Genomic DNA, 26728 nt, shown 5'->3' on the forward strand with positions numbered 1-26728 from the left:
AGAGGGCAAGAGAGGTTCCTTTCCACTTAAATTGCGCTCTGTTGGGCCAGCTGCTGGTATTCAGAGGTGTTTTAACTAGTTTGTGCTGCTGAATATCGACATTAAGTGGCCATTTCCAAAGTGGGCAGGAGAGAGGGGAGAAACCAGGAGCTATGCAGGTGAAGTAATGGACTGCCATTATGCACAAACTTCTTCAGAATAAATTTCATTGAACAATTCGGTGAACTTGGAAAGAGTTTCGCATTTTATTGAACTGATGAACCCCTTTGAAGCAAACTCTATCAAATTCATGGATCTGCTTCAGATTTTTTGGTTGTGTAGGTTTTCGAAAACTTTCTGTCACATTCACTGGTGAGGACTTGATGAGCTCTCCTAGTAGACAAAGGCAGCCGTTCCTTGGGTTAATATGGAGTGGTACTTATTCCTTAGTGCACTTCACAAACAAGAGAAGATAAACTACGGAATGGCTACACAGAACAGTGATGACAAGGTTTTCTCTCTCATGTTCTGACCTCTGTCCCACCAGGCATTACTGGTAATAATTTTTCTATGATTTTGTGTGTAGTTTTATAGACTATTGAACATCAAGGTGGCTCTGATTGGGCTGGAAGTGTGGACTGAGAGAGACCATAGCACAGTCAGCAGTGATGCCAATGCCTCCCTTTGGTCCTTCCTACAGTGGAAGAAGAAACTGAAGTCTCGAAAGAAGCACGACAATGCCCAGCTACTCACGTGAGGCTCCAGTCTCTTTCCCTCTTCATTAAGATTGTTGATTGTTGCTGAACAGCCTGGGTAGCAAGGCTTTATTTTAAGGAGATGAACCACAGCCTGTCCATTTTTAACAACTACAGTATATACAGGACTTTGACAGATGTGGTGGTGGATTTGGGGATCAGTGTTCATTAAAATATTTTATTTGGACGAGCCTAATGGCTCACTGGTAGGTCCAAATAACAGAATGTGGGCTCATTTCCCAGGCCAGAGCTTGGTTCCCCAGTTGGTTGGAGCTGGGAACACCACAGAAGTTGAGTTCACAGCCCTGAAGGGGGGAGGAAGTCCTAGTCATTACATAACAGCGATATCTACTGGCCAGACTTAGAATTCTTCATGGCAGGATTCTGGAGAAGTCCTGGTGCCTGGCCCTGTAGCTAAGCAGTAACACTGTCTCTCCATTGGCCCACTGTCTGGAAAACAACCCAGCAATTATCAGTTTTAGCTTCCTGCTCTTTCTCTTTCAATCTGAAGTCAGTAAAAGCTAGAAAAATTATAGTTGTCACCAAAATTATAGTTGTCACCAAAATCAGGTTTATAATTTTGGCTTAAATTGTATAACATGTCCATGTTTCAGCAAACACCTTTATCAGGGGCAAATTATGCACTATAAAACCAGAGAAACTTAAAACAGACAAAATAAAAATCATAAAACAGTAAATAAAAATTGCAATCATTCAATTAATATGCATGCATTTTAAAATTACATATAAATCTGAATGCACAATTTACCCCTGATGTAGGCATTTGCAGAAGCACAGCAGTGTCTGGCCCCAATGTGCATTTTAAGTCCAGATTATTAATAAAGGTTGGTTTGGGTGATAGCTATTGCTTTTTCTGGTTCCTGCTCTTTGGTGAGATATTTGTCCTCTTTTGTGTTTAGATGTCAGAAATGGTAATGCCAGCAGATTCTGTAGGGCCCCACACATTAAAACTTTGCAATAGTGCCAGCAGAGGAAGAGGCATCCACAGGTTAGAAGTGCTGCGTCCTCCTCTCTGTGGAAGGGAATGCACCAGGAAGAGGGGAGGAGGAGATCACTTTACAGAGCATTGAAATTCAAGCATGCTCCCTGCTCCCCAACCCAAAAAGCACTGGCTGTGAGCAGTGGCGTACCTAGGGTATGTGGCACCCGGGGCCCATCATTTTTTGACACCTCCCCATCTATATGAAAAATATGACTTTTAGTAACAATCCACATATCGCACAACAAGAGTGTACCTAGGAAAAGGCAGCATCTTAAACACTGCAGTGAGCACTAGAACACCAACACATACATTGTAAAACTAAACAAGCCAGATCCCGCACAGTCAATTGATCCTGTAGTCAATGCCAACTGAAAACTATGTTCTTTTCATACACACAGAACAGAGATACACCCTCGCCCAATATGGAATAATCACAAACTAAAAATAGAAATATGTAGACAAAAGTTAAACTGAACCGCCAAGAAACCAGACTCTGCATACAATGCAACACCACAAAAACAGTAACACATATCCTCTAATACTGTGCAAAATATAAAGACAGTAGATGTACATTTGAAAAAACTGATACATAACAATCACCACTTTACAAATTAACAAATAAAAATAAAACAAATAATGAGAAATAAAAAAATACCATTTTATTGGACTAATCCCTGTAAGCTTGGTCCCCATCACCGCAAACCACCTGATTCCATCCACACAAGCTTTGAATTGTTTATATTAAAGTATAAAAAGAACTTCCTCTCCGACGGCAGAATTGACATCGGGGAGAGGAAGACTGATCGGCCCGATAGATCGCCAAGGCAAAGTGAGTCCTGGGTGATCGACTCACTTTGCCTTGGTGAGCTACCCATCGAATTGGGCACCCCTGCCCTAGGGAGAACACTCAGCTCTCTCCTGTGCACCCCCTTGGGGCGTGTACCCAGGGCAGACCTCCTTCCCTGCCCCCCCCCCCCCTAGGTACGCTACTGGCTGTGAGGCAGTCATTCTGATTTGCTCTATGCTACTGAGGGCCCTACAAAAAATGTCTTAGAAACAATTTTTAAAACCTGTTTTCTATTGCTACCACCCTTTTTCAGAAGTTGCTGCCATGCAAAAGAGGTGGCTTCCAAATGTATTTAGCTCACATCTTTTTCAGTAGTAGCTCTGTCTAGATCAAGATGAATTACATTCAGGTACAGTAGGCAACTTCCTGTCCCTGGGGAGCTTACAAGCTGTTTGTACCTGAGGTAATGGAGAGTTAAATGATTTATCCAAGGTCATAAGGATCAGCAGTGAGATTGTATACCCTAGAGGAAAGGAGGGACAGGGGAGATATGATTCAGATGTAAAAATACTTAAAAGGTATTAACGTAGATCAAAATATTTTCCAGAGAAAGAAAATGGTACAACCAGAGGACATAATTTGAGGTTGAGGGTTGGTAGACTCGAGAACAATGTAAGGAAATTCTTCTTTATGGAGAGGGTGATGGATCCCTGAATTGCGCTCCTGAGGGAGATGGTGGAGAGGAAAACAGTGACAGGGTTCAAAAAAGTGTGGGATGAACACAGAGGATCTCGAATCAGAAAAAATTAAGGCCAGTACTGGGCAGACTTGCACGGTCTATGTCCGTATATGGCCATTTGGTTGAGGATGGCCTGGAGAGGGCTTCGATGGCTGGGATGGTTTAGATGGGTTTGGAGTGAACTTTGATGGAGACTTCAGTAGATGGAACAGTACCAGGCAGAGCTTTAGGTTCTGTCCCAGAAATATATAAGAAGAAGGAAAATTTAAATTAAATCAGTAATTTAAAAAGTGGATAGGGTTGGGCAGACTGGATGGGCCATTCGGGGTTTTATCTGCCGTCATCTACTATGTTACTTCTTTCAATATCAGTCCAGCAGTCTAACCATTAGTCTACTACTCCATTCTTTTTATTGTGTTCTATCTCCTCTGCATTTTTATGCTGATAATCCTAGAGGAGTGTCAGGCACCTGGCTGGATAGAGCTGTGGGAATTCATCTGGCACTCAGGGGTGCCTCCTTTCTGTGTTACAAGGGGTATACACACTTGGCAGTGTACGTTAGTAGACTTACACAGCCTTGCCGGTGGTACTGTGTATCTCTATGCTGTAAGAAGGCACTTAGGAGAATAATGCACAAAAATATTTCATTTAAAAGATTAAATGAAATAAATGGCAGGGACAGGCTAATTCAACCCTTGTTTTTTCCTTCATAACAGGGGAGTGACTTTTAAAGGTACAACAATTGGAATGGCACCACTAGAAGGAATGTGCACACCAGAGAACTCTGGAGGTGTCAGCATGGTAAGGTCCCGTTTCTTAGACGCTCACAGACTTAGACTGCCTGCATCTCAGAAACAGTCATGCCAAGCACTGTATCACTCCCCTTCTGGCTGAGAGATGCACCCCACCCCACCCCACCTCCTATCGGTCCTTCCCTAAGCAGAAATACAGTGTGCCTTAATGTTGCATCAGACAAATTTTGAAGTGCCCATAACTGCTTATCATTTTTGTAGATTTACTGGACATATGCAACACTGTACACAAAACTCGTAAGAGACGGTCCCTGCTCAACAAAGCTTACAGTCTATTCAAACGACATATAAGGGATTGGGGATTTATTTAATGTGGGAATGAATGAATGGCACCTAACTGTAGGGCCGGATTTAGATGAAAAGAGGCCCTAGGCTATTCCACTTATGAGGCCCTTTCACCTCCCATTTTTAAGTTTGTAAATTACATGAGAGATAATAAAATATATCATTACTGTGATATATATCAATATGTTAAATGAAACATGTTGTTATTGGTACTAACCTTTATAAAAAATGTGACACGAATAATAAATAAAAAAAAGTCGAGAACACTTATTTGGACATTTATTCTCAGCACCATATAAAATACTTGTAACAATAACTAATCAAACATAATACACAACATTTACAAAGAAACAAAATTCAAATAATGAAAATCTTTGACTACGAAAATAAAATGCACACTAAAATTTATCATATTTTCTATCAAATTAAATATATTCAATACATTGAAGATTAAACCAAATTCAATTCAGATAAATTTATTTCATAATAATTCGCATTTAAAGTTTAAGTATGAATTATTATGAATTTTAAGTCTTAAACTAAACCAAAAATGGAACTTTATTCAAACAAAATCCAGATCACAAAAAAGGAAATATCAAATTGTATATCATATTAAATTTTATGTTAATAGTTATTTTATTTAAGAACTGATTCAATCCAAGTATATATTTAAAATGAAATAGTAGATTAGAAAGAAATTCTTCTAAACTTTTTCAGACAGAATTCTTCTATAAGTTCATCAAAATCTATTTTTCTGAAGGTCTCATTTTCGATGCACAAAATACTCACTGAAGACTACCTCGTCTGGGTCATTGTGCTTCTTAATTGATTTTTGATATTTTTAAGTCTTGAAAATGACCTTTCTCCAGTACAATTAGTGACTATTAAACTGAGAAACAGCCATAAGATTGATTCCACATTGGGGAAGGCCACTTGAATATTTTCTTTGAATATTATTTGATACAAGTCTGTATGCGACAATGTGGAATTTTTTGAAGGTTTATGTGTTTGTCTCATCTTTTCTAATAACATTAACACGTGTTTCATATTATCGAAGTAACACGAATATAACCGAACGTCGAGATATCAATAGGTCTGTTCGTTTGTCTGTTCCAATCTACACCAATCTGCACTTTATTTATGCGAGAACAAACCAGAGCTTAGTAGCATAAGGCACGTCAATATTTGCCATAGCAATCAGTGAACGTATGAACTATACTTTGGTGCAATCTAGTATATACAAACGAACAGACCCAATGAGTCGAACACGTTGATCTTAACCAATACATTTTTATGTTTGTTTATTAGTCATATGCGTAGAATTTCTCCTTATTTTAAGTTCAGTGTTTTAGTGTTCACTGTTTTTAGAATAGTGTAATTTTAATTTTGCTAACAATTTGAATGTAGGCCCTTCTTGATCTTGAGGCCCTAGGCTGAAACCTAGTTAGCCTATAGGAAAATCCGGCCCTGCCTAACTGCATCTGCCAGAGGGTTGAGAGAGAGGACACTATTGTGTCGCTGGCTCCAGTCTATGCGACTCCCCCTCCCTCCAAACTTTAGCACTCTGCTTCAGGCCAGATTTTATTGACTTTTAAAGTGACTTTTTAGTCACAAATCTGGTCATTCAGGTCACAACTTTCATCAGAACTGTTGTTGGTTCAGGTTGGATCCCTGAAGAAGGCTTTTTAGCTGAAACACAGACTGTGTTGAATCCACCCTACATGGGTCCACATTCTTCATTGACTGTGCTCTATGTCTCCTTATGATTTACACCATTTGCATATACATTGGATTTCAGCCCTTTATATGTATCAATAAACTTTTAATTTTGTACCAAGAATGTCGACTCCACAGCTTTTGCCTTTTGCTTTTTTGTCTCTTCTTCTTACCTATGGAATTGTTGGGTACTTTTTCGTTTCGGAATGAATGAAACAACATAAGCATTGAACAGGTGAATAAGGGGATAAGAATTAAAAGTAGTCTGATAAAAGGTTGGTTTGAGCCTGGATTTGAATAGGACCAGATACAAGCATACAGTAATGACTTAGGAAGACTATTCCAGGCCTAAATCATGTCCTCTTTCTTGATGACCGCAGGGAATCTGAGACAAAATGAGTTAATCCTGGATTCACCCCTTATAACCTACTGACTCATAATTCCCATTTCTTTATGAAAAAGCAAGATGCCCAGTTCATAAATACAATGAGGAAAGTCCAGGAGATGTTCAATAGCCCTCCTTACTTATTATATTTAAAGACTTTCCAGTTTACATCATTTGCAGCTCTGAGTGAGATACAACAAGAAGTGCCTATTAAATAATGACCAAAAAGATAAGTAAAATAATACTAAAACCAAATATAAAGATAATCCCAAATTACATAACATATGATGGTAACTCCTAATCAGAGATGACCAAAGTGGCAGGTGCCAACACATGATAGTGATATGACCAAATTATATTTATTCAAAAATCAAACATGTGCATTACATTCTAAAAAGGAACATGACATGGAAATTCTTGGGACACGGCAGAATAAATATAATTTGGTCATATCACTATCATGTAGTGGCACCTGACACTTTGGTCATCTCTGCTTCCTTTATTTCCTACATTTTGTATGGAGATTTTTTTTTTTCTTCTTTTTTTTGTGGGTAACTCCTAATCAGTCATACCTCAAATGGGATTAAAATGAAAGTTGATAATGCAGAAACTTCTATATCTCTATTCTACTGTCAACAGAGAATCTCATTATTAATCTTAACCAAATCTTGCTTACACAATGGAAACATTAAGAAATAAAAATAAAATGGATGGTGGAGGGAATTTTTATCTTTTGTATAGATTCTGATTGTTTATAAGTGCTTATTTGATTGTTATTATTTGTATGTAAATTGTATTGCACTTTTTATTGGCGTTAAAAAAAATAAATAAAATAAAATAAAATAAAAACAGATGGGATACAATTGACAAGGAATGAAAATATAAGTAAACTAAAACTGTAATCCTGTATTTCTAGATAAAGAGCTTGCTATTGGACTGTAGTAAGGTCACACCACTCCATAAGTGTCTGTCTCTTACTTTTTTTTAAACATTTCTGCTCCATTCTGTCTTCCTTCCCTGCGTGGCTCATACCTGGCAATTAAAAGTTTTTGATTTCAATATAACTACGTGCTTTATGGTGTGGCACCACGGTACCTGATTTAAATTTTGAAAAGGTATATTCCAAACTGAAATTTACGTTTAGAATCAACTATGAGATTAATTGAGGAAAAGAATCAGAAAGTACATTACAAAAAAACCAATATGGCTGTTGTATTGGTAGCGGGCCCAAGACTTTGGAACTCAGTGAAAGGGACATTAAGATTATGCATAGACTTTAAATTCTTCAAAAAATTGTAAATTGCCTATTTGAGACAGCTTTTCGTACGTGATCGTTATGAAATCAGTAGATGACAAAGCACTGCTATGTGATTTGGATGCAAGATGATGGTTCTTAATAAGTGTTTTTATTTGATAATGTATTTGTTACTTTTTATATATGTACCAACTGTTACCCGCTTAGTAGATAAGCGGGATATAATTTTTTTAAAATTAAATAAATAAATAAAATTTGATCTTCCATACTCTTTGACATCCCTATCGCTACTGCTCCTATAATCTGAACTGCAAATGATTAAGGAAACCTTTTTGTCTTTTTTTTCCTCCACTTTTTCATACTAGGACCACTCTGAGTTACCGATTGGCGCGGCTGCCACCATGGCTCATGAAATTGGACACAATTTTGGAATGAGCCATGACAGTGAAGGCTGTTGCTTGGAAGCTACCCCAGAGCAAGGAGGCTGTGTCATGGCTGCAGCCACAGGGTAGGAGGAGGGGCAAGACAGCATCACTGGAGGCTATGTGGGTCGGGCTCAGTGGACAAATGTTACAGAAATTATGTGCAAACTGTTCTGTGAGCAGCATCTGCAGTCAATAAAGGGAGATTCCATGTGGAATTGAAGGAGCATTTCAGCCTCACACCCTGGAAGTCAGCTAATTAGCAATAGTCCTCTCTGTTCTACTGGAGTAAGGAATGGGGGTTTTTAATATAGCACTTGGACAAGGTGTATTAAGCAGTTTGCAGTCAGGTGCTCAAGCATTTTCCCTATCTGTCCTGGTGGGCTCACAATCTATCTAATATACCTGGGGCAGTGCAGGATTAAGTGACATGCCCAGGGCCACAAGGAGCATGTAAAATTGTGGGATTTGAACCCACAACCTCAGAATGCTGAGGCTGTAGCTCTAAACACTATACCACACTCTGATTTATTGTTGATGGCAAAGAGGGATTTTAATAAAGAATTTCCTTTCACCCACATAAGTATTTTTACATTTTTGAAAAGAAAAGAAAACCTTTGTGCCCTTCCCTTCCGGTTCCCCCCCCCCCCCCCCCGATATCTTGGTTTAACACTGGTGGCAGACAGCAAAAATGCTGCGTGTCACTTGCTGAATATTGTTCCCCATGTTTTTACATCTGTCTTAAATTTCTGATATGACTTTTCCACATGTAGGTGCTTCTAAATTTAGATCCATTATGCCCTGGGACCTATTTACCCCCAAAAATTGCATTATTCTGTACTAATACAGTAACACATTTTCTTAAATCTAGTTTCAAGTTTCAAGTTTAACCTTTATTTGATGAATCGCTTATAACAATATCTAAGCGATGTACAATTTAAAAACCATCAGAATAAGGCAATACATTTAATTTACAAAGGTTACTTAAAAGACAAACAGAATTGGACGAACAGGAAGGGGTGGGAAGGAAGGGGAAAAGTTACAATTTTGTTATATGTTAGAATTTGACATCAAAAGGAAAGCACATTGGGTGGTAATGGGTTAAGATAAGATGAGAAGAATATGCAAACCTAAAAATGTTTTGTTTCATAAGTCAAATGCGTCTTGAAATAAATAGGATTTTAAAATTTTCTTAAACGCAACGAGATCTGTTTCGTTTTTAATAAAATTTGGAAGTCAATGCTGATCATAGATTTGATTGTATTTCAATATCAAGAACCTATTGAGGCTAACATATGAGATGTATGATTAGGCAGTTTTCTAGAGGTACTAAGGAAGATTTCCTAAGCCCTTGTTGACCTGCAGTGTACTAGCTGAGTGTTTTGAGGGAGCTTAAATGGGGATTACCGTATTTTCACGCATATAACGCGCGCGTTATACGCGTTTTTACCTACCGCGCATACCCCTCGCGCGTTATATGCGTGAGCGCGGTATACAAAAGTTTTAAAACATAGTTCCCACCCCGCCCGACGCCCGATTCACCCCCCCAGCAGGACCGCTCGCACCCCCACCCCGAATGACCGCTCGCACGCGCTCCCACCCGCACCCGCATCCACGATCGGAGCAAGAGGGAGCCCAAGCCCTCTTGCCCGGCCGACTCCCCGACATCCGATACATCCCCCCCCCCCCCCGGCAGGACCACTCGCATCCCCACCCCGAAGGACCGCCGACTTCCCGACAATATCGGGCCAGAAGGGAGCCCAAACCCTCCTGGCCACGGCGACCCCCTAACCCCACCCCGCACTACATTACGGGCAGGAGGGATCCCAGGCCCTCCTGCCCTCGACGCAAACCCCCCTCCCTCCAACGACCGCCCCCCCCAAGAACCTCCGACCGCCCCCCCAGCCGACCCGCGACCCCCCTGGCGACCCCCACGACCCCCCCACCCCCATTCCCCGTACCTTTGGTAGTTGGCCGGACAGACGGGAGCCAAACCCGCCTGTCCGGCAGGCAGCCAACGAAGGAATGAGGCCGGATTGGCCCATCCATCCTAAAGCTCCGCCTACTGGTGGGGCCTAAGGCGCGTGGGCCAATCAGAATAGGCCCTGGAGCCTTAGGTCCCACCTGGGGGCGCGGCATGAGGCACATGGGCCCAACCCGACCATGTGCCTCAGGCCGCACCCCCAGGTGGGACCTAAGGCTCCAGGGCCTATTCTGATTGGCCCACGCGCCTTAGGCCCCACCAGTAGGCGGAGCTTTAGGATGGATGGGCCAATCCGGCCTCATTCCTTCATTGGCTGCCTGCCGGACAGGCGGGTTTGGCTCCCGTCTGTCCGGCCAACTACCAAAGGTACGGGGAAGGGGGGTGGGGGGGTTGTGGGGGTCGCCAGGGGGGTCGCGGGTCGGCTGGGGGGGCGGTCGCAGGTTCTTGGGGGGGCGGTCGTTGGGGGGGAGGGGGGTTTGCGTCGAGGGTAGGAGGGCCTGGGATCCCTCCTGCCCGTAATGTAGTGCGGGGTGGGGTTAGGGGGTCGCCGTGGCCAGGAGGGTTTGGGCTCCCTTCTGGCCCAACTACCAAAGGTACGGGGAAGGAGGGTGGGGGGGTCGTGGGGGTCACCAGGGGGGTCGCGGGTCGGCTGGGGGGGCGGTCGGAGGTTCTTGGGGGGGCGGTCGTTGGGGGGAGGGGGGTTTGCGTCGAGGGCAGGAGGGCCTGGGATCCCTCCTGCCCGTAATGTAGTGCGGGGTGGGGTTAGGGGGTCGCCGTAGCCAGGAGGATTTGGGCTCCCTCCTGGCCCGATATTGTTGGGGGAGTCGGCGGTCCTTCGGGGGGAGGGATGTATCGGACGTCGGGGGGGCATCAGGCTTTCAGGATGGGGACAGACCTTCAAGGGGGGACAGTGCACGGAAGTCAGGGGGGGTGAACGGAGAGTCGGGACAGCGCACGGAAAGTCAGGGCGGGCGAAAGGAGCGTCGGGCAGCATGCGCGGTATACCCGTGAGCGCGGTATACCAAAGTTTTTGTACATATCATCGTGATTTCTGCACGCTATACCCGTGTGCGCGTTTTATACGGGTGCGCGTTATTTGCGTGAAAATACGGTAATAGTCTTATATTTTAAAATATTATCTATAGGGGCTCAGTACAGTTAGGTAGAATTGCCTAAGATGAGACAACCAGTAAAATGCATTATTACCATTGTAATATTGTACAGAATTTGCAACCTTTTGTCACCCTTGTGGGGGGAAGAATATTTATTGATTTTTCTGCTCTTGATATTCTTCCTACCTCCAAGACATTATTTGAGTACTATGAATTACAACATTCCAAGTTTATTATGGATTTATTATCCCGCCCATCTACAAAAGTCATCTGAGTGGCTTACAATCTAAAATGTATAGGGAAAAGGGATGTGAGGACAAAACATGACTGTAGCGTAATCTCCTAGAATTCTGTTGCATAATGTATATATAACAAGTTTAATGGAGCACACAAACATTATTGTACTTTAACATGACTGTTTCTCTTGGTTTGCCTTCCAGTCATCCCTTCCCTCGTGTGTTCAGTTACTGCAGTCAGAACCAGTTAATGAGCTACTTCCAGAAAGGAGGGGGCGTGTGTCTCTTCAACATGCCCAACACCAAGGACCTGGTGGTGGGGAAGAAGTGTGGCAACGGGTTCCTGGAGGAAGGAGAAGAGTGTGACTGTGGGGAGCTGGAGGTACTCCCTGTCTCATACCCTAGAGAACCATTCGTTAAGAAGCTTAATAGTGAATAGTCCATTAATATTGTTGGTCAAAACGGGGGGGGGGGGGGGGAGTAACTGCAGTTGACAAGAGAAAAGCCCTTCTAAGCTCTCTTCCATCCTGATTTATTCTGAAAGTCCAAACAGCAACAGTTGCTTGTGCTCTTGATTTGGCTGCTTTTTTAACAAAATCCATGAAGGAGAGTGAAACAGACTCTGCATTTTTAATATTCTTCAACTATGAATCCTCACACATGCCATTGCTCCTCACCTGAGGAGGTATCGGATTCCCAGGATTCAAAGCAGCTGTAGAGATACCATACCAACCCCTCTTCCCTGAAGCAACAGTGCTATCTGAAGTGCTTCAGGTTTTCCCTGGGCTTTTGCTCAGTATCTGGCCTCCGTACCATTTAACAGTATTACTGAAGGTGTCTAGGATTTCTTTAGCTGTTACACCCAAACCTTGACTTTTTGCTCTCAAGTTTCAATTTTCTTTATTTTTGATATATGTAATGTAATGTAATGTAATTTATTTCTTATATACCACTACATCCGTTAGGTTCTAAGCGGTTTGAAGAAAATATACATTAAGATTATAAATGAGAAGTAAGAAGGTACTTAAAAATTCCCTTACTGTCCCGAAGGCTCACAATCTAACTAAAGTACCTGGAAATTAATAAAGAAGAGAAAATAAAGATGGTTGAGAAAAGAAAAATTCTATGTATATATACTGTCTATCATACAAGTATCTAAACGGTTAACAATAAAATAGAATATAAGAATTAAAAAACTTAAAATAAAAACATGGCTAAGCTAAAAGGAGGGAAGCACTTACGCATTTACATACATGATACGAAAGGGAAACAAGGGGAGAGGAGAGTTATTAAATACATCGAAATGGAAAATAAAAATAAAGGGAGGCAAAATGGGAAGGAAAGGTCAATTGTATAAGGGGGGGTCGCTTCCTCTCGACATCACAGGACTCTTTGCTAATACCACTGGTGTAGTTTGCCTGTTCACGTTAGAGGCAAAGTGTAAAGCAGTCGTATCAGTAGGGTAGAGGAAGAGAACTAAGTCAGCCTTAGCACTAATAACATTTGGCGTGGGGACAACGGCGGCTTCTACATACCCCAGGCTATTATAAGGCTAATGTTGTGACCATTTCCTGCTATTCTCGCCTGCAGAACACACAGTGCAGGCAATCTCTCTACAGGTAAGTTGTCTCCTCATCTTTGGCTCACAGATACAATATGCTTTTTCAGGGACACTGATTTACTTTACTCCTGGTTATAGGTTCTTCCATACCACATGCCACAATGCTGCCAGCAGGGCCATTAGCAGCAGTTCTCTTCATACAACTGTAGTCTCTTTCTCTCTCTCTTCATGGGGGTGCCATCATCTCTCCGTTCCCCCCCCTCACACACACGTACATCATGAAACATTCGCTGGCACAAGTAGCATCTTCCATCTACTGCTTGTGGTGGCTTTGGCTTCCTTCTAATGTCACTTCCTGGTCCCTCAACCAGGAAGTGATGTCAGGAGGGAGATGGGGCTTGCTCGAGCAGCAGGTGGAAGATGTTGCTCGCGCTAGTGAGTGTGTCAAGAGATAAATGAGGACGGGCGCTCAAGCGGCAAGGAAGCGCAGGGGGCCACTGCCCCAGGCGCCAACCTCCCTAGCTATGCCACTGACCCCCCATATGATTCTTTCCGCACTATACAATTTAATGATGGATCTGCTATCCCGCTAGATAAGATCTGGGGGAAATTTGATCACGTTTAATTCAAAGATATGAACTGCTTGTTTTTGAAATATGCTAAATCTCTTTGCTGCATGGATGCCTGCCACCTGTATTTGATTAAGTTGGTATCTGGCTTATTTCCTTCATCTGGAGAGGGTATTGTTTTGACATCTATAACAAAGGGATGTTAAGTTGAGTTTAGCAGAGGTCAATAATTATTATCCTGTTGTTTCTATTCCATTGTATGTTAAAGTGATGACAGGATTTGTTACAGAACAACTAGACATCTATTGTCAACAATTTTATATTTTACATTCCTTACAATCAGGCTTTAGAAAGAATTCTAGCACAGAAACAGTAATGTCTGCTTTGGTAGACTATGCTAAGGAATTAGTATGCAAAGGTCAGTGAGGTGATTAAATTTGCAGACAACATGAAGTTATTCAGAGTAGTGAAGATGCAGGAGGATTACGAAGACCTGTAACGTGACATAAACATGCTCGAGAAATGGGCCACGACATGGCAAATGAGGTTCAACGTGGATAAGTGTAAGGTGATGCATGTCAGTAACAAAAATCTTATACACGAATACAGGATGTCCTGTGCCGTACTTGGGAGTACTGGTCAACAAGCTGATGAAGCCGTTCACGAAATGCACGGCAGCAGTGAAAAGGGCGAACAGAATGCTTGGAATGATTAAGAAGAGGATCACGAACAGATTGGAGAAGGTTATAATGCCATTGTACTGGGCCATAGTATGCCATCATCTGGAATACTGCGTCCAGCACTGGTCGCCGTACATGAAGAAGGACACAGTACTACTCTAAAGGGTCCAGAGAAGAGCAATTAAAATGGTTAAGGGGCTGGAGGAGTTGCCTTACAGCGAGAGAGTAGAGAAACTGGGCCTCTTCTCCCTTGAAAAGAGAAGACTGAGAGGGGACATGATCGAAACATTCAAGATAATGAAGGGAATAGACTTAGTAGATAAAGACAGGTTGTTCACCCTCTCCAAGGTAGAGAGAATGAGAGGGAACTCTCTAAAGCTAAAAGGGGATAGATTCTGTACAAACGTAAGGAAGTTCTTCTTCACCCAGAGAGTGGTAGAAACTGGAACGCTCTTCCGGAGGCCTTTATAGGGTAAAACACCCTCCAGGGTTGCAAGACAAAGTTAGACAAGATCCTGCTGAACCAAAACATACGCAGGTAAGGCTAGTCTCAGTTAAGGCACTGGTCTTTGACCTAAGGGCCACCGTGTGAGCGGACTGCTGGGCATTTTGGACCACTGGTCTGACCCAGCAGCGGCAATTCTTATGTTCTATTATTATCCAATTTGATCTAGTAGTGCTTTTAATTTGGCAGATTTTGATTTGATGATAGATACTTTGAGCCATATTGGAATTCAGGGCCATTTGCTTTCTTGGATTTGTGGTTTTTTGAAAGACATAATATGAAGATGATATTGTCATTCTTCTGGTATCCCAATTTTGGTCAGAGACATTATCTAATATTCAAAAATGTGTGAGTACTATTGAAGATTGGGTCTGCTCTCATTGTCTCAAATTAAATAAGATCGAAACCAGATTTTTATTAGGCTCTTGGATCCAACCTCAGCAGAGCACAAAGATCAATGCACAAATTGAAAGCAGCTATGGAGAAGGCGTAACTGTGTGTGGGTACACTCATATTTTGTAAAATGCACACATCCATTGCGACCCCACCTTTCCTCCACCCCCTTGAAACCTCCAGGAACACCTTTGCACAGGTCATATAAAAAAGTAGGGTTAGGGTTACCAGATTTTAGATCGAGAAAAAGAGGATGCGTGGTTCCCCCCCCCCCCACACACACACACAATTCTACTCCCTAGAACTATCTCATTCTGCCCCGCAACCCCAGCCCCACATAAACCTCATCTCTTTGGAGTGAGTATGGAGTGCCTCTGCGTATGTGTGGATGCAGATCAATGCCATCACACTTATGCGTGTGATGTCACTGCATCGCACTTGCACAGATGCCCTCTAGACGCTGCCCTGACCTCAATGCTTTTCAAAACCCAGACAAAGTGCTGGGTTTTGAAAAGCCGTCCGGACACCTGAACAGTCCTCTGAAACGAGAACATGTCCAGGTAAATCTGGACTTCTGGTAACCCCAGTGTGTATACAAAATGCATAAAAGCTCTTTTCTGCGAGTTAAACAAACTAATGAGGTATAAAATGACCTCCATTTGAGGCAATAAAATTCTTTCAACTGAAGGCCAATGAAAGCCCTCTGTATTATTGAGTTTCTTGAAGACTTCTAGAAGTGTTATACTTGCCACTTCTGAACTAGCAGCTTGGCCTCAGAGTTGCTGTCCTCCTTCCCTTTTCATGGTAACCCTAGAACCTCCTGATTCAATAAAAATCTCTCTTGGTTCAGACATTCCTTACTACCATGTCTGCAGGCTGGAAGACTGTGCATTTTTTGGACAGCTTAGTTGGAAACAGTTGTTCTGCTCTGATTGTGTGTGCATTATTTTGTGACCCCCCTAAGGAGACACCGTAATACCGAGTCTCTTCATGTTTGCAAAGTGGTCAAGCTTCACACGTGAGGAGATGCCGAATCCTGAGGAGCTGCCCCAGTGTCTCCGAAAGCAGCACCTGGATGGATCTTCGCCTTTTTCTCCCCCTCCCCCCTAGCTAGTTTCAGAATGATGAACTCCCAGCTAGGAAAACATCATAGAGCACATATTCCTCTTGCCCAGGAATATCCCGGTATGGGGCAGCTCTTGGCAAGCTTATCCTGCCAGCACAGTCGAGAAAAGATAAACTAATTATAAGGATCCAGCGCAAAATAAACAGAGCGAAAGCCACAACATGATTTTATACAGATGTTTTTACTGAACAACAAAAATAACTTTCTAAAGATGAGTGCTTTAATGAGACTAAGGTTAAAGGGGGGATTACAGGGTACAGGGAGCACAGCCTCTCCTTCTGACACATCTACTTTGATCCTCTCAGATGAATTTTTCCACAAACGAAGTGCACCAGCAGTCTAGGGTGAGCTTGGCACCTCCTCACATAAAGCAGTACACGCACCACTGTCTGCCTCAAGCCTCAGCACTTCTGGCTGACCGGACTTTAAACAAGAAGCTTAGCAACAGGTCCAAGGACAGCAAACATGATACCCCAAACAGAGCAAATTATGGGGGAAAAAATGTTACACTATATAGATTAGAAAAAAGAACTAGAAACCATAGCATGAACCCAGGTCCAAAAATTCTACTCATGATCTAGGTACTTCCTGCCACTTTGGGTTGGATGAATTACCCTCCAGTTGGGATTTTGGCACTGAAATGCAGGGGTCACTGCAGACAAAGCATTGCCTTGCTCTTTGGTTTCATTTTCTGTCTTACTTGCCCCTACCACTGTCTCTCAGGTTTCACGTAATTTCAGTGTCAAATTTAATGCTTGTCACATTTAAGTTCCTTCTCTTTCCAATGAAGAGGCATGATGCCATAGGTCTGACCACTTACAACAACTTAATGATGATCACTTATACAGAGGCGGTGTCGGTTGATTTTGGGAAGTCCTAGGAACACAGCTAACCTGCCCACTAAAACTCAGCACTCACTAGGACATGATTTTTAACAAAGACATAAAGTCAGATCATGTCCTTTTCCCCAAAATCTCAACAGGGTTAGGAAGTTTCAGTTGTACATGTGAACAGCGATGAACTTTTTCTGATCTGCGCTTCGTGGGTGGCAGATGGTGATGGAGAGAAAAGAAGACTAAGATTCCTCCCTGCCACCCGGCACACTCCATCCACCCTGCCGCCGCCACCTGACATGCTCCATCCATCCATTCCCCGCCACAGCAACTCCAGGCAGGGACAGGCCAGGCGCGTGCAGCAATTGCATGCGGCCAGCCCACAAGCCTCCCCCCCATATGAAAAATATGGTAACAAAGACTAGATCCAGGCCTTATTAACAAGGTTTTAATATGCAGTTTAAACCTCCACTATCAAAAGTCTGGCTTAATCCCAGTGACTAGGCAGTGGCTCTATTTATCAGTTTCTGATGGTTAAGTTAGAGTGATTAACTGGTAACATTATCTATTTATTTAAATATATCTTTATGAATTTTACATAACACAATGCAATACAGAAAGCCCCTTACCCTCCCCAAAATCATCAAATACTATTGTAATAACAGGTTAAGAGTCCAGAACAAAGGATGCATTTCAATAAAGAAGCATTATGTACATGTTAGCTAAATGACAGAAATCATCCAAAGGAGCCCAAACTTTTCTAAATTGCTGAACCCAACAGCGTTTTACAGCAGCCACTTCTTCATATTTACATAAAAGACAGAACCCCCCTCCCCCAACCCACCACACATGGAAAGACAATGCAGCACAATTCTTCTACTCTGACAAAATATGTTGTAATGCCAAACCCATAAGGATATCAAACAGCCTAGCCTTCTCCACTCGTACCACGTGAGGTAATGTGACTGAACATAAGATAACAACTTTATATTGTCTTCCAAGTTCTAAAAAATCTTGAACCCTGCGCCAAACCAAACCCCCCAAATACCCAAACAACACAAGGAAAAAGGTGCCTTTATCTGTCTTGCAAGCCCCACACAAACTAGATCCATGGGCAGACAATTTTGAAACCTTATAAAGAGTCCATAGCACATAATGTGCAACGTAAAAGAGAGATTGAGTCACAGAAGCAGATAAAGTGGGCCTACAAACTTTACCCCAAAATACATTCCATGACTTTCGTCTATACTCCCCCCAAAGTCATGTTCCCATACTTGCGGAAGTACAGCAAGAGCATTAACCACCTTGAATTTAACCTTATAAACTGCTAAAGTCTTATCCATATTATTAATTATGCTGCTTGCTCGTAAATGTTCATTTGTGCTCAGCCTAGAACAGAATAACACTACTACGCGAGCTAGAGCTAGCAGTCCTATGGGTACCGTAGTGCGTGCATCTCTAGCTCTAAAATGCGCATAGGGGGTAATCTGTAAGGATCTGTTGAGTTTTAGGTGGCAAGTGTCAGCCTGGCATTGCTAGCAGTCAGCATTTTCAGCTGGCTTAACCAATGTCAGCAGAGGCCTATGGGACATTATATCAATCTGACTCTGGAATGTTGATGCAGATAGACCCTAAATACTCCTGCACAGAATTCACATTAATGTATGTGAATTCTGTGCAGACTAGATTGTTTATCAAGAAGATAGGCTGCTTGAATGGGACAAAGAAGCCAGAGACTAATCCAATCTACCATTCCTGTAAATATTACACCTTCCTTATCAATTAAACTAACCAGTGTTTCAAACAATTTACAAATTATAAACAGAAGGATACTGGGAAATACAATAGTTTCTATTTTTAGAATAAGATTCCAACCTATAAAAGCCTCTGCTCTGCAACACCCCCCACCTTCTCACTCATGAACCTGAAATCTGAACCATCTCTTCCCCCCCCCCCCACCTCTGTCTCTTTCTTTGTCCTCACAGCACCTATTCAGGAAGCTATCTTTTCTCTCATTCACAAGAGCACAGAAGCAGTCTCACTCTGTATTTGTAAAGCTTATGTTGATTTCTGTCTGTACATTTGTAACCTAGTAAAGCTTATGCATCTTTCTAAAAATTGCCTTTATGTAATATTAAGCCTATTTCTGCACATTATATTCTTTATGTAATCACTTCTGGCTGTTTTTTGTCATTTGATTTTACTTCCTACTGAATCGTCAAGGAGGGTATCGAACCCAGGACCTGGTGGATTGTAAGGCCACTACATTATATCATTGGGACTTATTTGCTTCAACATTATTCCTCCAAATCCTTACATTTTGGGGGCTCGCCTGACTTAATATGGAACATCAGTGGAAAAGTGTGTCATTATTTGATGGCATGTACTTTGCTGGTGGGCAGGGGTGGAATTTGGGCAAAGGGTGAGTGGTGTACACAAGCATGCACATAAATTCCAGAATGCTGAAGCTTACATACATTCAAGTTCACAACTAGATATGAGCACTTACACTAGCTATATGGCTGATGAAATGTTCACCTTCTGATATTCTGTATAGAAACATAAGAACATAAGCAATGCCTCTGCTGGGTCAGACCTGAGGTCCATCGTGCCTAGCAGTCCGCTCATGCAGTGGCCCAACAGGTCCAGGACCTGTGCAGTAATCCTCTATCTATACCCCTCTATCCCCTTTCCCAGCAGGAAATTGTCCAATCCTTTCTTAAACCCCAGTACTGTACTCTGCCCTATTACCTCTGGAAGCGTATTCCAGGTGTCCACCACACATTGGGTAAAGAAGAACTTCCTAGCATTCGTTTTGAATCTGTCCCCTTTCAACTTTTCCAAATGCCCTCTTGTTCTTTTATTATTTGAAAGTTTGAAGAATCTCTCTATGCTCTTCATTATCTTATAAGTCTCTATCATATCCCCTCTAAGTCTCCTCTTCTCCAGGGAAAAGAGTCCCAGTTTTCCCAATCTCTCAGTGTATGAAAGGTTTTCCAAACCTTTTATCAGACGTGTCGCTCTCCTCTGAACCCTCTCGAGTATCACCATATCCTTCTTAAGGTACCATGACCAATATTGGACGCAGTACTCCAGATGCGGATACACCATCGCCCGATAACAATGGCAGGATAACTTCTTTTGTTCTGGTTGTAATACCCTTCTTGATTATACCTAGCATTCTATTCGCTCTCTTAGTGGCCGCTGCGCACTGTGCCGTCGGCTTCATTGTCGTGTCCACCATTACCCCCAAGATCCCCAAGGCATCTTATTTATTTTTAAATTTTATTCCCAGCTTAACACCTAAGCGGGTTGCAGTATAAAACATACAAATTCAAAACATATTCAAACATATTATAACACACACATCTTATCCTATTCTTCCAAATATAATCACTAAAACTAGCATAACACTAATAAAAGTTCATCCCATATGAACTATAAAATACATTTCTCTTCAGAGCTAATAAAAAGCTTTAATGAATAAATAAATTTTCAGCTGCTTCTTGAATGATAATTTCTCTCTACAGAGTTAAAAAACCCAACAGAAATAGCTGTTTGTGTTTTTTAAAAACATGTTTCTCCTGATGCATCAATCGATAATCTCATTGTGGATTGTGATCGAAAATTTCTGGAAGATATATATTGTTTCAAAAGCTGTCTCAGGTACCTGATGAACAATTGTCAACATTTTGTATTCTCCTGTTCTAGGGCCCTGATTCTCAAAAAGTGCGTCCCGATTTTAGGCAGCTGTAGGCGTCTTACAGCTGTCTAATCAGCCAATCGGGATGCACGTTTAAAAAAAAAAAATGCTCCCCAGGCAGGCCTGAAGGCACCTCCGGGAGCCTAGGGAGACCCGCAAGACGCCTAAGCTCGCCTAAGGGCCTTAGGCGAACCTAGGTGGCCCTACGTGTCTCCCTAGTAGAGGAAGAAACCTTAAAAATGTAGGCCAGCAAAATGCTGGTCTACATTGTAAGTAGACGCAGCTGCTATACTTATCACGGCAAGGGATCTCTCTGCCGCTATAAGTATAGCGGGCCGCGGCCTGTCCGATCGGATGCCCCCCCCCCCCGACACTACCGATGCTGGCAGGAGAGTGCCCAATCCCTCCTGCCCGAAGACAGCGCACCCCCCTCCTGCCCGAAGACGGCGCACCCCTCCTGCCCGAAGACTGCACACCACCCCCCCGGCGCTAACAACCCCCAAAGTAACCTGTTCTTCGGGCCAGACGGTTCTTTCCCGTCTAGCCGGTAAGCCCGCCTCGTCGAAATGAGGCGGGCTCGCCCCTTCCCGGCCCATCCCGCCGAAGCCTAAGGCCTGATTGGCCCAGGCTCTAGAAGCCTGGACCAATCAGGCCTTAGGCATAGCGGGTCCGCCCATCCCCACTTGGCCAATCAGACCTTAGACTTAGTGGGGATGGGCGGACCCGCTATGCCTAAGGCCTGATTGGTCCAGGCTTCTAGAGCCTGGGCCAATCAGGCCTTAGGCTTCGGTGGGATGGGCCGGGAAGGGGCGAGCCCGCCTCATTTCGACGAGGCGGGCTTACCGGCTAGACGGGAAAGAACCGTCTGGCCCGAAGAACAGGTTAGTTTGGGGGTTGTTAGCGCCGGGGGGGTGGTGTGCAGTCTTCGGGCAGGAGGGGTGCGCCGTCTTCGGGCAGGAGGGGGGTGCGCTGTCTTCGGGCAGGAGGGATTGGGCACTCTCCTGCCAGCATCGGTAGTGTCGGGGTGGGAGGGAGATCGGTAATGTCGGGGGGGGGGGCGGTTGGTAGTGTCGGGGGGGGGCGGTCGGTATTGTCGGGGGGGGGCATCCGATCGGACAGGCCGCGGCCCGCTATACTTATAGCGGCAGAGAGATCCCTTGCCGCGATAAGTGTAGCGGGCCGTGTCTAATCTAACCCGATTCTCTAACCCGCGTCTGTAACATGGACGCCGGTTACAGAATCGGGGTTTAGTTTAGGCCGATTCTGAATAGGACGCCTCTCCCGGGCGTCCTATACAGAATCAGGGCCTATCGCCTTCAATATAGGCGGCCTGCCTGGGGAGCATTTTTTTTTTTTAAAAACGTGCATCCCGATTGGCTGATTAGACAGCTGTAGGACGCCTACAGCTGCCTAAAATCGGGACGCACTTTTAGAGAATCTGGGCCTAGGTCTCTATGCCAGCCCTACTGAAACTCCTTAGGCAGTCAGGTGTCAGGATTCCCCTAATGAATATGCTTGTGATATACTTGCATGAACAGCCTCTAAAATATACAGATTATTAATGGGGTTACCCTGAAAACTCAACTGGCTAGAGCAGGGGTGTCAAAGTTGGTCCTCGAGGGCCACAATCCAGTTGGGTTTTAGGATTTCCCCAATGAATATGCATGAGATCTAGTTGCATGCACTGCTTTCATTGTATGCTAATAGATCTCAAGCATATTCTTTGGGGAAATCCTGAAAACCCAGCTGGATTGCAGCCCTCGAGGACCGACATTGAAACCTGTGGGCTAGAGGGCCCCTTAAAACCAATTTAGGCAGCAGTGCTCTAAGTCAGTGGTTCCCAACCCTGTCCTGGAAGACCGCTAGGCCAATCAGGTTTTCAGGCTAGCCCTAATGAATATGCATGGAACAGATTTGCATGGCTGTCACTTCCATTATATGGAAATCTCTCTCATGCATATTCATTAGGGCTAGCCTGAAAACCCGATTGGCCTGGTGGTCCTCCAGGACAGGGCTGGGAACCACTGCTCTTAAGTTAACACAAGTTCCATATCGCAGTTTGTGCTGTAGACTGAGAGCTCTTACTGGAGAATGGTGGGGTTCCAGCAAAATCATTTAACTATTTAACTTGGGCCTGACTGCAGTTTGAGCGAAGGGCCTTATTTAGTACAGAAGTTTTCCTTATGCTTACAATAGAGAAAAGCCCTTTTTGAATAAAGTCCAAGGTCTTATTAAATGTTTCTGTATTCCTATTCTCTAATAAACTTTTCCTCTCATACAGTTAATGAAGGACTTCTGGTAAGAAAGAAAATACTGAAAGTCTCACTTTGTGCATTCTTTCCACAGGAGTGTACTAACCCTTGCTGCCATGCACAGAACTGTACATTAAAGGAGGGTGTCCAGTGTGCCCATGGTGACTGCTGCCAGTACTGCAAGGTAATCGGGCACACCATTCTTCTTCAAGTTTCAAGTTTAAGTTTCAAGTTTATTAAAATTTTTGATTAATCGCTTAATCTTGCTTCAAAGCGATGTACATACATAAAAGAAAATATTTAAATTACAACTATAAGATAAAATTACATTTTTAAAATTAACAAAAAAACATTAATTAATATATAACCATTAAATAAAAACATACATGAACGAAGGGAAAAAGGGGAAATGAAATACAATTTATAATAGAAAAGTAGGTAGGGAAAAACATCCTCACCAGTCTGCAGTGTGACCTGGGTGACTGACTAGACACCAGTAGTACCAAATGATGTATCCCACAATACACTGTCCTGTGATATCGTATACAGTGCCATTTACCATACTGTGCGGTGAAGTTCAGGTGCTTGAGACTGGCGTCATTACATTCAGATGGCCACTTGGTGAAAGCAGGTCAGAATTTTTGGGCTGCAAATGATAAACTTACTTCATATGTATCTCAAGCCTAATGCCCCTCTTTAAAAGCCAAAATCATCAATCTGGAAAAGGTTCCCCCGATCTCTTTAAATTTCCAACAATTGTAGACAGTTAGATTGAAAGGTTTAACACTGGCTTGTCCAACCTTTTTCTCTCAGAAGCTATTTTATATTTTTTTACATTCAGAGGGCCAAAACACAAACTGTCGTATTTCACTAAATAGTGGCAAAAATATGATGCTGTATTGTCCCCTCCCTGGCCTTCACCCAGTCTCACTCCCTCTCAAGAACCCCTTCCCAGCTTTCACTCACTCTGCCTCCTTCTCTTGTGTAACCTCTACTCAGCATTCACCCAGTCTATCTCATTCTTTCTCCTTCTCTCAAGCAGTCTCTTTTTCTGTCTCTCATGTAAACCGCCCCCTCCCCCAGTCTTCACCCAGTCTCTTTCCCCTCACCTGGCTTCAGAAGAAACAATAGGATTCCTGCTTCCCCCACCGCAAATCAACACTCTGCAAGCTTGAGGTGCGGGTTTCCAGAAATTCAAGATGGTCTCGGTTTCAAGAATTGACAAGTTCCTGAGGGCCAGAAAAAAAAATTTGGTGGGCAGGGTTCTGGCCTGCGAGTCGAAAGTTGAACAAGCATGGTTTAACATATGAATGCTTGCACAGGTCCAGAGAACTGCCTTTTGTCCTCAATAGATCCAGTCCAAAAACAAAACTAGCAGACCAGCATAAAAATATATAAATAAATAATTTTATTGCAATGAATATTGACTAAGAATTGTCAGTGTTTGTTGCAATAAAATATATTTATATATTTTTATGCTGGCCTATTGGTTTTGTTTTTGGATTGGATCTTATAGATTTTGCAGATTGCTTGCCTATTTGTTGTTCGGGACCTCTTTTGGCCTCAGTATACATTAATATAGCTTATTTACAATAGCTTTTTGGGACATAAGTGTACCTAGCTTCCAAGGCTTGCTCTCTTCACAGTGAATGATGTAACTCTTTTCATTCTGGCTAGAGAATGACACGGAGACAAAATTCATCACCGTTCCCGTCCCCACGGATAACCGCGGAAAACCATCTTCATGTCATTCTTTAAGGAGAGAGGGAAGAATCAGAGTATGACTGGCCTCAACCACTGACCCACAAGCTTTGATTTGAAGAATGCTGGTGTAGAAGGATTGAGATTGAAATAGACACTAGAAAATGACATGGGATTATTTCCCGCGGTTATCCGCAGGGACGGGAACAGTGATGAATTCTGTCACCGTGTCATTCTCTAACTGGCATCAAGTGGTCCTTAAATTGAGCTTGATCCCATTCTGATGTTTTCCTTTACTTTTCTCTCAGCTGAAGACAGCTGGTACCATGTGCAGGGAGCCATCTGGATCATGTGACCTTCCTGAGTACTGCACAGGCGCTTCACCATACTGTCCCACCAATGTGTACTTGCTGGATGGCTCTTCGTGCGCATACGGGGAAGCATACTGTTACAATGGAATGTGTATGACACACCAGAGCCAGTGTGTCCATCTCTGGGGATCAGGTAATCGTGGGCCTTCAGTTGTTGTAGACCAGCAGTCATCAATCTTTTTCATATAAAGGTAGGGTTACCATATTGTTCTCCGGAAACCCCCAGACACGTGACACCGCCCTGCTCTGCCTTCAGCTCCACCCTGTTCTGCCCCAGCCCTTCCCAGTTCTACCTCCAGCCCCGCCCCCACATAGCCTTCTCTCTTCTTCTGGACAAAGCTCCAGCCACCTCTAGAGGGCCCGGAGCATGCGCAGTAGTGTGTGGCGTTATCTGTGCATACTCAGAGGCCCTTCAGATATGGCCAGAGCTTGTTGGGGCTTTCCAAAATCTGGACAAAGCCGGGTTTTTGAAAGTCCATCCAGGAGCCTGGACAGTCCTCTAAAAAGAGTATATATAAAGGGCCACCGTGTGAATACAAGCAAGCTCTGAGGGCCACCAAGAGTTCAAGCTTACACATACTACTAATTTTGTAAATCACCTTGACTTGCTTGTTCAGACTGGGTATTAAACATTAAAGATTAATACTAATATTGATTCTACAACACTTCAAGGCTATATTGTAAAAATTCACTTTATTTTGGATTGCCAACAGTAGCAAATTCCATAAATGAGACACTTGAGGGACACGCCTAAGAGGTTGTTTGCAGTTACTGCATCAAGTGGGCAAGATTTAAATTAACACATTTACAGGATTTGAAGAACATTTCAGCAAGTGTTTGAGGGTCACAATGGATGACTTTGAGGGACACGTGTTGGAGATCACAAACATAGGGGCTAACATTTATGCACCTATTACATTCATAAAAGTTTAGAATAAAGTTATTTACATGTTTGTTCATATATGGACATAAAATTTCTATCTGAGTACTATTCTGCAAATACCCATTTAACTTATGTAGCATGTATTTGCTAAGAGGAAGGAAGTATACACCTGTCAGAGCCTGTCACACACACACATACACACACTGACTCACACACTCAAACACTCACTCACACACACACACACAGACACACACTCACACTATAAAATTGCCGCTGCTGGGCCAGACCAGTGGTCCATCGTGCCCAGCAGTCCGCACCCGCAGCGGCCCCCAGGTCAAAGACCAGTGCCCTAACTGAGACCAGCCCTACCTGCGTATGCTCCGGTTCAGCAGGAACTTGTCTAACTTTGTCTTGAATCCCTGGAGGGTGTTTCCCCTATAACAGCCTCCGGAAGAACGTTCCAGTTTTCCATCACTCTCTGGGTGAAAAAGAACTTCCTTACGTTTGTATGAAATCTATCCCCTTTTAACCTTAGAGAGTGCCCTCTCGTTCTCCCTACCTTGGAGAGGGTGAACAACCTGTCTTTATCTACCTGTCTTTATTCCCTTCAGTATCTTAAATGTTTCGATCATGTCCCCTCTCAGTCTCTTCTTTTCAAGGGAGAAGAGGCCCATTTTCTCT

General features: G+C 43.2%; 1 protein-coding gene across 1 annotated transcript in view; it reads left to right on the forward strand.

Annotated features, from left to right (window-relative positions):
- Positions 1-26728, forward strand: part of LOC117364557 (disintegrin and metalloproteinase domain-containing protein 33-like) — a 313992-nt gene that overhangs the window by 236958 nt on the left and 50306 nt on the right. The window contains exons 9-14 of the mRNA XM_033953874.1: positions 566-732; positions 3980-4064; positions 8082-8224; positions 11675-11852; positions 23187-23276; positions 25102-25297. Of these exons, the coding sequence (XP_033809765.1) occupies positions 566-732; positions 3980-4064; positions 8082-8224; positions 11675-11852; positions 23187-23276; positions 25102-25297 (859 nt within the window). The remainder of the gene's footprint in view (positions 1-565; positions 733-3979; positions 4065-8081; positions 8225-11674; positions 11853-23186; positions 23277-25101; positions 25298-26728) is intronic.

This window comes from Geotrypetes seraphini, chromosome 1 (assembly GCF_902459505.1).
Source record: "Geotrypetes seraphini chromosome 1, aGeoSer1.1, whole genome shotgun sequence".
NCBI lineage: Eukaryota > Metazoa > Chordata > Amphibia > Gymnophiona > Dermophiidae > Geotrypetes > Geotrypetes seraphini.